The 12,385-nt window shown below is 50.7% G+C and overlaps 1 protein-coding gene across 2 annotated transcripts in view; it reads left to right on the forward strand.

Annotated features, from left to right (window-relative positions):
- The first annotated feature begins 3,007 nt into the window (after positions 1 to 3,007).
- Positions 3,008 to 12,385, forward strand: part of HIRA (histone cell cycle regulator) — a 127,068-nt gene continuing 117,690 nt past the window's right edge. For both annotated transcript variants that reach the window (XM_075321188.1, XM_075321195.1), the window contains exons 1-3: positions 3,008 to 3,328; positions 3,784 to 3,846; positions 7,145 to 7,255. In XM_075321188.1, coding sequence (XP_075177303.1) covers positions 3,292 to 3,328; positions 3,784 to 3,846; positions 7,145 to 7,255 — 211 coding nt within the window. In that variant the 5' untranslated portion in view covers positions 3,008 to 3,291. The remainder of the gene's footprint in view (positions 3,329 to 3,783; positions 3,847 to 7,144; positions 7,256 to 12,385) is intronic.

Consider the following 12,385-nt stretch of genomic DNA (forward strand, 5'->3'; position numbering starts at 1 on the left):
TGTGCGACTTGCATTGAAGTCTATAGCCAGTGTGCCTCAAGCGACTTCCAGTGAATTCTATGGCCAGTGTGACTTAATAATAATAATAATAATAATAATAATAATAATAATAATAATATTATTATTTTTATTATTAATATATCTATTTCTATAGCGCCAACATATACCGCAGTGCTTTACAATTCAGGAGGATCATATACAAACAACAGTTATAGAAAATACAATAATTGGAGTATGGATAAAAAGAGACAACCCTGCTCGTGAGAGCTTACAATCTAGAATGACATGGGGGGAAACAAGGTGCAAGTGATTATTTACAATGACAATCCAGCCATCTCAAGGAAATGGGGGATAGATAATGACTGCCTTAACCAGTCAACTAGAATCTTGAGATGCATTTGGGTGCAGTGGAGTTTGATGGAGAGTTATGTTCTGAGAAGTTGTGGAGGGATTATGTGAATTCAATTCGCATAGGGAGTGTGATAGGCCACCCTAAAAAGATGCGTTTTAGGGAGCGTCTGATGCTGAGTAAGTTGTGATTCGTCCTAGCTTCTTGGGGTAGAGCGTTCCAGAGATTAGTGCAGCTCGGGAGAAGTCTTGGATCCGGGTGTGGGAGGTTAGGATTAGTGTGGATGTTATTCAAAGGTCATTTGCAGAACGTAGGGAACGGGTAGGGTGATAGACAGAGAGGAGGGTGGAGATATAGGGGGGTGCCGCTCTATGGAGAGCTTTGTGGGTGAGAACAGCAATTTGAATTGGATCCTGTGATATATGGGCAGCCAGTGCAATGACTGGCACAGAGCAGAGGCATCCGAGTAGCGGTTGGCCAGATAGGTGACCCTGGCTGCTGCATTAAGGATGAACTGTAGAGGAGAGTCTAGTTAGGGGGAGACAAATTAATAAAGAGTTACAGTAGTCAAGGTGGGAGTGGATCAGGGCCAAGGTGAGGGTTTTTGTTTTGTCCATTGTGAGAAAGGGGCGGATTCTAGAGATGTTCTTGAGGTGCAAGCGACAAGAGCGGGCAAGAGATTGTATACAGAAGGTGAAGGAGAGATCGATGTCAAGTATAACACCCAAACAGCAAGCCTGCTGCCTAGGACTTATCGTAGTGCCACACACAGAGAGGGAGATGTTAGGTTTAGGAAGGTTAGAAGATGGAGAGAATAGAAGAAGTTCAGTTCTGGAAAGGTTAAGTTTCAGATAGAGAGCAGACATGATGTTACAAACTGCAGTCAGACAGTCACTGGTGTTCTGTAGTACAGCGGGGGTGAGCTCAGGGGATGAGTTGTATAGCTGTGTGTCATCAGCATAAAGATGGTACTGGAAGCCAAATCTACTGATGGTCTGTCCAATTGGGGCAGTGTAGAGGGAGAAAAGAAGAGGGCCAAGGACTGAACCTTGAGGGACCCCAACAGTGAGATGAAGAGGAGAAGATGTGGAGCCAGCAAATGATGCGCTGAATGAGCGGCCAGAAAGATAGGAAAAGAACCAGGAGAGCACAGTGTCCTTTAGGCCGATAGAATGGAGCATAGGGAGTAGGAGATGGTGGTCAACAGTGTCGAAGGCGGCAGAGAGGTCAAGAAGAATAAGCAGAGTGGTCACCATTACATTTTCCTGTCAATAGGTCATTTGGTCACTTTGACGAGGGCAGTTTCTGTAGAGTGTAGGGGGCGGAAGCCAGACTGTAAAGGATCTAGAAGAGAGTGAAAGGAGAGGTAGCGAGTGAGGCGGCAATAGACCAGGTGCTCCAAGAGTTTGGAATTGAAGGGGAGATTCGAGACTGGTCTGTAGTTTCCGCAAGATGGGTCAAGAGAAGATTTCTTTTAATAATGGAGTAATGATAGTGTTTAAGGGAGGAGGGGAAGATACCAGAGGTGAGAGAGAGATTGAAGAATTGAGTTAGGTGAGTAGCGATGACCGGAGTGAGGGACTGGAGTAGGTGTGAGGGAAAGGGATCAGTAGGGCAAGTGATAGCACGAGAAGAAGAGTGGAGCCTGAAGACGTCTTCCTCTGTGACTGGGTCAAATGTGGAAAGTGAGCCGAACGAGATGTGGGGAGGGATGGGATTCACAATGCTTGGTGGCTACGAGCTGATCTCTCGGCGGATGTTTTTTATTTTCTCTGTGAAATACAAGGCCAGATCATCAGCATGAAGGTCTGCAGTGAAGTCTATGGCCAGTGTGCCCCATGCGACTTGCATTGAAGTCTATGGCCAGTGTGCCCCGTGTGGCTTGCATTAAAGTCTATGGCCAGTGTGCCCTGTTCAACTTGCATTGAACTCTATTGCCAGTGTGCCCCGTGCGACTTGCATTGAAGTCTATGGCCAGTGTGCCCCGTGCGACTTGCATTGAAGTCTATGGCCAGTGTGCCCCGTGCGACTTGCATTGAAGTCTATGGCCAGTGTGCCCCGTGCGACTTGCATTGAAGTCTATGGCCAGTGTGCCCCGTGCGACTTGCATTGAAGTCTATGGCCAGTGTGGCCCGTGCGACTTGCATTGAAGTGTATGGCCAGTGTCGCCCATGCGACTTGTACCAGGGACAGAAAATATAACACAATTGCAGCTCCATGTTGCAGTCACAGGAGGTGACACCGCGGCCCCATAGGAGCCATTACTTCCAATGTTGCGATGTCGCTTCGTAGCCTTAGCCTGATGGTTTCGTACACCCCACATCAGACCCTCTAAGGGTTACTGCAGCTTTTGGGGTCTTCTTCCATCTGACAATGGAGGAGTGATGGATGAAGCTGGCTGGTGACTGAGCTCCTGTGCACACAACCTTTTGCCAGTACAGTTGGTTCCTGTGTGCAGCCATTTTGGGCTGGGTAGTGACTGAACATTGAGTATCCCCAGATTAATGACAAGAAGTCCAGAAAATGTCTGCCCCATGTTACTGTCACAGATTGATACACGTGATAGTGGCTGGAAGTGGCGTTTCGTCTGTGTGCAGCCCCAGGACGGCGCAGTCCGCCACAAGCCCCCTCACAGGCTGAGGAAGCGGCAGGCTCGGTGTGAGCAGCCTCCCGGGGCTCTGGATGCCACCAGTGTCGCCGTGTGTCACACCAGGCGTCCGTCCCTCCTCCTTTACACTGTTAGTGAGGAACGCCTGCTTCCAGGTCTATGTTTCCAGTAGGACATTTTTAAACCTTACTTCCCGCGGGCTTCCGGTCTTGGTGCGGGTGCCGGAGCGGGATGGAGCGGCGCTGAGAGGCGGCTCCGAGAGGCTGCACGGGGGAAAGCTCCGGTGCTCAATGGGTGGCCGGAGCTGACACCCTGCTCCGGGCACAGCGGGACGATGAAGCTTCTGAAGCCCACCTGGGTTAATCACAATGGTGAGGAAGCAGCCGGCGGGAGGCTGGCCCCGGGGGCCACACAAGTTGGAGAGGTCGCCCAATTATGCGCAACTTTTAACGGTCACGAGTTTGAATGGAGATCAGTGTGTGTCCATGTGTGAGGGTTCCGGCTGCAGGAGCTGCCATAGAGCCCTATGGGCGAGGTCAGTGGTGATGCCAGGAGGAGCAGTACAAGTGCTCATCACCCCCGCGCCTCCGCCAGTCTCCTGTCAGCAGCTGCTGTGCTGGTCCCGGGGGCAGGTTCTGCTGTCACCTGCACAGGATGATGCAACAGCTGCTATGGTGGCACCTGAGATGCACCGCTCCTGGCAGCCATTGTCCGGATCGCCCCAGATTCACTGCCTTACCCCTGATGTCACATAAATATGCTAATGCTTTCCTAATATGTTCTGTAACTTTTGTGAGAATTAAAACCAAATTATCTCTAATTTTAGGAAAACCAATATTTTCCGTGGACATACATCCCGATGGCACAAAATTTGCGACCGGAGGACAAGGTGTGTTTTCTGATCATGATGGCTTGTACAGGTCTTATTGTTCTTATGTGCCTGACGTTGTATGTCTGTGCTTGTACCTTGGTTGTGCCTGACGTATGGCTATGGCTGTACCTTGGTTGTGCCTGACGTTGTATGTCTGTGCTTGTACCTTGGTCGCGCCTGACGTAATAGCTGTGCCTTTGTCGCGCCTGACGTAATGGCTGTGCCTTTGTCGCGCCTGACGTAATGGCTGTGCCTTTGTCGCGCCTGACGTAATGGCTGTGCCTTTGTCGCGCCTGACGTAATGGCTGTGCCTTGGTCGTGCCTGACGTAATGGCTGTGCCTTGGTCGTGCCTGACGTAATGGCTGTGCCTTGGTCGTGCCTGACGTAATGGCTGTGCCTTGGTCGCGCCTGACGTAATGGCTGTGGTTGTGTCTTGGTCGCGCCTGACGTAATGGCTGTGCCTTGGTTGTGCCTGACGTAATGGCTGTGCCTTGGTTGTGCCTGACGTAATGGCTGTGCCTTGGTTGTGCCTGACGTAATGGCTGTGCCTTGGTTGTGCCTGACGTAATGGCTGTGCCTTGGTTGTGCCTGACGTAATGGCTGTGCCTTGGTCGTGCCTGACGTATCGCTGTGCCTTGGTCGTGCCTGACGTAATGGCTGTGGTTGTGTCTTGGTCGTGCCTGACGTAATGGCTGTGGTTGTGTCTTGGTCGTGCCTGACGTAATGGCTGTGGTTGTACTTGGTTCTGGTGTGCTGGGTTTTTTTTGGATACGATAAAAATGGAGCCTTTTTTCATAGTGTGCTATATCTGATTTCAGACTTTCAGTTTGCACAAACTTGTGAACATTCCCGTAGACTATAATGGGTAACTGTTCTAGCTGTAAAATTCACTGCTATAACCCGTACGGTAAATGGGGACATCTGAATGAGGACTTAGTGACAGTATTCTGATGGATTATGGAAAGTGTGACATAATATTGCAACATACAGTAGTAGTCTGATAACTTCTGCACATTTTGTATTAAATGATCTAAAGACAAAATTCGAAAATTGCATGTGAATTGTGTAATCCTGTGCATTGCAATTTGCACATTGATCTGCACATTGTCAGTGTTAGTGCACACTCATCCTATCAGGACTAGCAGCGTATTTTTCCTGCTTCCAATACACTGCATTGTACAGTACAAGCACAGTGGATGGGATTTATAGAAACCCCATGCCCACTGTGCTTCCTTTCTAAACAGCATAAACTTAGCTGTGGCGCGGCTTCCTTAGCCGCAGCATGTCAATTTATTCTTGAGGACGCGATCCACTGTGCCCAGAATCCTTATAGTTGGCACGGATAGTGCATCCTCCTGCGGAGAACACTCGCGATTCTGCGTTCAGAATGCAGCGTCTCTTGATCGTGGGAACGTACCCCTAGGGTATATGCAGAGAACGTTTTGTTAGGCTATGTGCGCACGTTGCGTATTTGCATGCAGATCTGCACCGCAGCGTAACTGCATGCGTCCTGCGTCCCCTGCACAGTCTATGAAGATAATGCAGGAGACGTGCGCACGTGGCGTTTTAGAGCGCAGCGCTTTGGCTGCTGCCCGAAGCGCGCATTCTAAGAAGTGACATGTCACTTATTCCGTGCGCTCTGCCTGCAGGTCCTGCTCTGTCTACGGGAGGGGCTGCAGGCAGAGCGCATGGAATCAGCTTTTTTTTTTTTCATTACGGACTGTTTCTGCAGCGATTTGAAGCGCACGTGTACTGTTCACATCGCTGTAGAAATTTCTGCAGGGACAGAACTCTACGTGCGCACATAGACTTAGGTTGTTTTACACAGCAGTGTAAAAATGGCTTGCTCTGCATGTGTGCAGTCTTTTTTTTTTTTTACTTTTTCCATCAACTCCAGGCTTCCAAAGCCTCAAATTGGTTAAAAAATATGCCCTGAGCGGCTTGAGCTTGAATTTTGCTCACTATTAATACATACAATTGCAAAAACTAAACTGCTGCAAAATATCAGAAAAGGCATCAAAAAGACATTTTTGGAAAAATCGCGGCCATTATTCTGAAGCTTTTTTTTTTTTTTTTTCTTCAGGAAAAACTCTTCATGTACACGGTCTAAAGGGTACTTTACACGCTGCGACATCGCTAGCGATCTCGTTAGCGATGTGAAATTCTAGATCGCAAGTGCTATCTTTCGGGATCGCACATAGGTCATTTTACGCATGTGCGATCTCGAAAAATCGCACTTGCGATCTAGAATTTCACATCGCTAACGGGATCGCTAGCGATGTCGCAGCGTGTTAAGTACCCTTAGGCTATGTGCGCACTAGAAATGTGAAGTTTCTCAAGAAAATTTCTTGAGAAACTTCTGGGAGTGAAAGATTTCCGGACCTCCGGAAAAAATCGGCACCAAATCCGCATGCGGATTTGCCGCGGATTAGCTGCGGAATAGCCGCGATTTTCCCACGGGTGGTTCCCTGCGGATTTTGCAGGCTGTACTGCCGAAATCCGCAGAGTACCTGCGGAAAAGAATTGACATGCTCATTTTCTCAAGAAATTTTCTCGAGAAAAATCCGCACAGTGCGCACAGCTATTTTTTTTCTCATAGAATTTGCTGGGAAATGTCTGCACAAAGATTGCAGACATTTCTCAAGAAATTTCTGCGGTAAATCCGCGGGTAAAACGCACTAGTGCGCACAGAGCCTTAAGACATTATGTACATGTTGGTGAATTAGGCCACGTGCACACATTCAGTATTTGGTGAGGTTTTTTTCCCCTCAATACTTGTAAAACCAGAAGTGGAAGAGTCAGAGGAAAAGTGTAATAGAAACACGTCACCACTTCTGTACTTTTATCCACTCCTGGTTTTGGCTACTAAAAAAAAACAAATACACAATGTGTGCACATAACCCTAATGGTACAGATACACGGCAACACTGGTTGTGTGACTTTTCGTCTGCAGTGTCGCTTGGCAAGATCACATGTAATGATTGTCAGCAGCGTTCCAGCCCAATAAATGCACATAAAAAGCTAATGCTAAATTTTTGGTCATATGTTAAGTAACCTTCAGCAAACCGCAGCTCCCACATTTCTACCCTACATCATGGCATAGACTCTTTTGGGTGTATTGCTTGCTTGACATGCTTTGTCCTAGCCTGACTGCAATTTACAGACTTGGTCTTTTGTTTTCCTGATGACCCAGTTTATATTTTGCCTCTCTTACACCAAATGCATATATTTTATGTCATGCAGTTGCAAATGTGACCCATTGACTTAGTTGATACACTACCCCCCCAAACGTAGGTCAATAATGTTATCTTCCAGGGCAAGATTCTGGAAAAGTTGTCATATGGAATATGCCACCTGTTGTTAAGGAAGAAGATGAGAAGAATGAAAGTATTCCCAAGATGCTGTGCCAGATGGACAACCACTTAGGTACCACAGTACATTGCAAATAACTGCTTTGTGGGTTTACACATCTTGTGATGTCAAAGAACCCAGGGATGGGGACAACGGACAGTTTGTTTTTTTTCTTTTTCGCTCCTAATTGGGAGACCCAGACAGTGGGTGTATAGCTACTGCCCTCTGGAGGCCGCACAAAGAACTACACTTAAAAGTGTAAGGCCCCTCCCCTTCTGGCTATACACCCTCCCGTAGGAGTACAGATTCCTCAGTTTTAGCTTTGTGCGCAAGGAGGTCAGACACGCACGCATAGCTCCATTGTTTTTAGTCAGCAGCAGCTGCTGACTATGTCGGATGGAAGAAAAGAGGGCCCATAAACAGGGCTCCCAGCATGCTCCCTTCTCACCCCACTGTATGTCGGAGGTGTTTGTAAGGTTGAGGTACCCATTGCGGGTACGGCGGCAGGAGCCCACATGCTGATTCCTTCCCCATCCCTTTTTACAGAGCTCTGGGTGAAGTGGGATTTACTGGTCTCCAGGCACTGAGACCGGGCTCCATCTACAGCCCCTGGACAAGATGCTGGATGGAGCGGAGTACATCAGGGACATGGCCCTGCATCCTCAAGGTACTCTGTGTCCCCGTGCAGGCGCTCACACCGCAGCATGCTGGGTGTTGTAGTGCGCCGGGGGACATCAGCGCTACGGCGCTTGTGCCATGGCCTCATTCAGCTTAGCTGAAGCAGGCACACTTCCAGGAATCGGTCGCGCCGGCCGCTGGGACTGCGGCGCGGCTGGCACTTGTGGTGCGCCGGGGACTTCAGCGCGGCCCGCGCTTTTACGGCGGCCGCGCTGATAACTCGAGTCCCCGGCTTTTGCGGCCTGCTTCCGTTCGTTCCCGCCCCCGGACCTGCCAGTCAGGAGAGGGGCGGGACGCTGGCCACATCTAGAAATCGGTCATGCCGGCCGCTGGGACTGCGGCGCGGCTGGCACTTGTGGTGCGCCGGGGACTTCAGCGCGGCCCGCGCTTTTACGGCGGCCGCGCTGTTAACTCGAGTCCCCGGCTTTTGCGGCCTGCTCCCGTTCGTTCCCGCCCCCAGACCTGCCAGTCAGGAGAGGGGCGGGACGCTGGCCAGTGCATCAGCGCTGAGGGCTGGAGTCGTTTTTACATACTCCAGCCCTCACAATCGGCACAGAGGGGACACTGTTTCCCGCACTTTTGTTTGGGAACTCCCACGGACCGCCCCTCTCCACAGACGCCGGCAGCCATTCCTGCTGACACGCTGAGCTGCAGAGGGGAGCCGGGGAGACCCAGACAAGGAATTCTGCAGCCTCTTACCCGCTATTCAGCGGGCGGTAAGCAGCCCTCAGGGCTCACCCCTCTTGTGCCAGTAGTATTCTTAGTATTTTGTTGCTACAAATACTTGGTATTACATAGCGCTGGTCGCCCTTTGGCTATAGACTCTCTCACATTCAGAGAGCCAGCAGCATGTCGTCCGCAAAACGCAAGGGTGCCAAAGCACAGACATTATATGCTTCCTGCACCGCATGTGGGACTTTTCTACCGGCAGGCTCCACGGACCCCCATTGTGTGCAGTGCTCGGCCCCTGCGGCGCTTGCACAGCCGGGGCCTCTGCTGGACGTGACCCAGGGTGTACCACCTGTGAATGCTGTCCAGGTGACAGGCACTGAGTTTGCAGCTTTTGCTGACAGAATGTCTCTCACTATGTCACAAATTCTTGACACATTGCGAGCTAGGCCTGTACTTCAGGCCACGGACACTGTGCAATCATTGCCCCCTGGTCCCCCTCAGCTCCAAGCTCCGGGACGGGCATATACACCTCAGGGTGAAGACTCTGACTCGGACGATGGCCCCGGGCAGCCTAAGCGGGCTCGCTATGACGGGCCTTCACATTCATCTCAATGGTCAGGATCCCAGCGAGATGAATCTATGGGTGATGAGGCGGACGTAACTGATCAGGATTCTGATCCTGGAACCGCTCTCAATCTAGATACACCAGATGGTGACGCCATAGTTAATGATCTTATATTTAACATCAATAAGATGTTAAATATTTCCCCACCAGCTCCTCTTGTGGAGGAGTCAGCTTCGCAGCACGAGAGAATCCATTTCAGATACCCTAAGCGTACTTTAAGCACTTTTCTGGACCACGCTGACTTTAGAGACGCAATCCAGAAACCCCACGCTTATCCTGAAAGGCGTTTTCCTAAACGGCTTAAAGATACACGCTATCCTTTTCCCCCTGAGGTGGTCAAGGGTTGGACCCAGTGTCCAAAAGTGGATCCTCCAATTTCCAGGCTTGCAGCTAGATCCTTGGTTGCAGTTGAAGATGGAGCGGCACTTAAAGATGCCACTGACAGGCAGATGGAGCTCTGGCTGAAATCCATCTATGAAGCGATTGGAGCGTCATTAGCGCCTTCTTTTGCAGCCGTATGGGCACTCCAAGCTATCTCAGCCGGGCTTGCGCGAGTTGACTCTGTCACACGTGCATTTGCCCCGCAGGTAGCACCATTGACCTCGCAAATGGCGGCATTCGCGTCATACGCGATTAATGCTGTTCTTGACGCTACAAGCCGCACGGCAGTGGCGTCAGCCAACTCCGTTGTTTTGCGTAGGGCCCTGTGGTTGAGACATTGGAAAGCAGATTCTCATTCCAAGAAGTGCTTAACCAATTTGCCTTTTTCTCGTGACCGATTGTTTGGAGAGCGTTTGGATGAAATCATCAAACACTCCAAGGGTAAGGACTCATCCTTACCGCAACACAGACAAAACAGACCCCAACAGAGGAAGGGTCAGTCTGGTTATCGGTCCTTTCGAGGACCGGGCAGGTCCCAATTCGCATCGTCAAAAAAGACTCAAAAAGACCAGAGACGCTCAGATTCTTGGAGGTCTCAGTCACGCCCAAAAAGGGCAGCCGGAGGAACCGTTGCCAAAACGGCGTCCTCCTGACTTGAGGTCTCCGATTCCCACACCCGCGGTCGGTGGGAGGCTTTCCCACTTTGGCGACATCTGGCTGTCACACGTCAAAGACCGTTGGGTGAGGGATATTCTGTCTCACGGGTACAGGATAGAGTTCAGTTCTCGTCCGCCAACTCGTTTCTTCAGAACTTCTCCCCCACCAGACCGAGCCGATGCTCTGTTGCAGGCGGTGGCCGCTCTAAAAGCGGAAGGAGTGGTGACCTCCGTCCCTCTTCAGGAACAAGGTCACGGTTTTTACTCCAATCTGTTTGTGGTCCCAAAAAAGGACGGATCGTATCGGCCCGTCCTGGATCTAAAGTTGCTCAACAGACACGTAAAAGTCAGGAGGTTCCGGATGGAATCCCTACGCTCCGTCATAGCCTCAATGTCTCAAGGAGATTTTCTAGCATCAATAGATATCAAAGATGCGTATCTCCACGTGCCGATCGCACCAGAGCATCAGCGTTTCCTACGCTTCGTCATACACGACGAACACCTGCAGTTCGTAGCGTTACCTTTCGGTCTGGCAACAGCCCCCCGGGTCTTCACCAAGGTCATGGCAGCAGTAGTAGCTGTTCTGCACTCGCAGGGTCACTCGGTCATCCCGTATCTAGACGACCTGCTTATAAAGGCACCCTCTCAAGAGGCATGCCAACACAGTCTGAAAGTGGCACTAGACACTCTCCAGAGTTTCGGGTGGATTATCAACTTTCCAAAGTCTCATCTAACCCCGACCCAATCTCTGACTTATCTTGGCATGGAGTTTCATACTCTCTCAGCGATAGTGAAGCTTCCACTGGACAAGCAGTGCTCGCTGCGGACTGGAGTGCAATCTCTCCTTCAGAGCCAGTCGCACTCACTGAGGCGCCTCATGCATTTCCTAGGAAAGATGGTAGCAGCAATGGAGGCAGTCCCGTTCGCGCAGTTTCATCTGCGCCCTCTACAATGGGACATTCTACGCCAATGGGACGGGAAATCGACGTCCCTCGACAGGACTGTCTCCCTCTCTCAGACTGCCAAGGACTCTCTGCGTTGGTGGCTTCTCCCCACCTCATTGTCACAGGGAAAGTCGTTCCTTCCCCCGTCCTGGGCAGTGGTTACGACGGATGCGAGCCTATCAGGGTGGGGAGCGGTGTATCTCCACCACAGGGCTCAGGGGATGTGGACTCTGGAAGAGTCCACCCTGCAGATCAATGTTCTGGAAATCAGAGCAATCTATCTTGCCCTGCGAGCCTTCCAACAATGGCTGGAAGGCAAACAGATTCGGATTCAGTCGGACAATTCCACGGCGGTGGCGTACATCAACCACCAAGGGGGAACACGCAGTCGCCAAGCCTTTCAAGAAGTCCAACGGATTTTGACGTGGGTGGAAAGCAGAGCGTCCACCATATCCGCAGTTCACATCCCAGGCGTGGAAAACTGGGAAGCAGACTTTCTCAGTCGCCAGGGCATGGACGCAGGAGAATGGTCCCTTCACCCGGACGTGTTTCAGCAGATCTGTTGCCGCTGGGGGACGCCGGACGTCGATCTGATGGCGTCACGACACAACAACAAGGTCCCAGTTTTCATGGCACGGTCTCACGATCACCGAGCACTGGCGGCAGACGCCTTGGTTCAGGATTGGTCGCAATTCCGACTCCCCTATGTGTTCCCACCTCTAGCATTGTTACCCAGAGTTCTCCGGAAAATCAGGTCCGACTGCCATCGAGCCATACTCGTCGCTCCAGATTGGCCAAGAAGGTCGTGGTACCCGGATCTGTGGCATCTCACGGTAGGCCAACCGTGGACACTACCAGACCGTCCAGATTTGCTGTCTCAAGGGCCGTTTTTCCATCTGAATTCTGCGGCCCTGAACCTGACTGTGTGGCCATTGAGTCCTGGATCCTAGCGGCCTCAGGTTTATCTCATGAAGTTGTTGCCACAATGAGACAGGCTAGAAAACCATCCTCAGCTAAGATCTATCACAGAACGTGGAAGATATTCTTAGCGTGGTGCGTGGCTCAAGGGTTTTCTCCCTGGCCATTTGCATTGCCAACTTTTCTTTCCTTCCTGCAGTCTGGGTTGGAAAAAGGCTTGTCGCTTAGCTCTCTTAAGGGTCAAGTCTCCGCGCTATCCGTATTCTTTCAGAAGCGCTTGGCACAGCTTTCTAAAGTACGCACTTTTCTCCAAGGAGTTTGTCATATCGTT

The sequence above is a fragment of the Anomaloglossus baeobatrachus genome, chromosome 1 (assembly GCF_048569485.1).
Source record: "Anomaloglossus baeobatrachus isolate aAnoBae1 chromosome 1, aAnoBae1.hap1, whole genome shotgun sequence".
NCBI lineage: Eukaryota > Metazoa > Chordata > Amphibia > Anura > Aromobatidae > Anomaloglossus > Anomaloglossus baeobatrachus.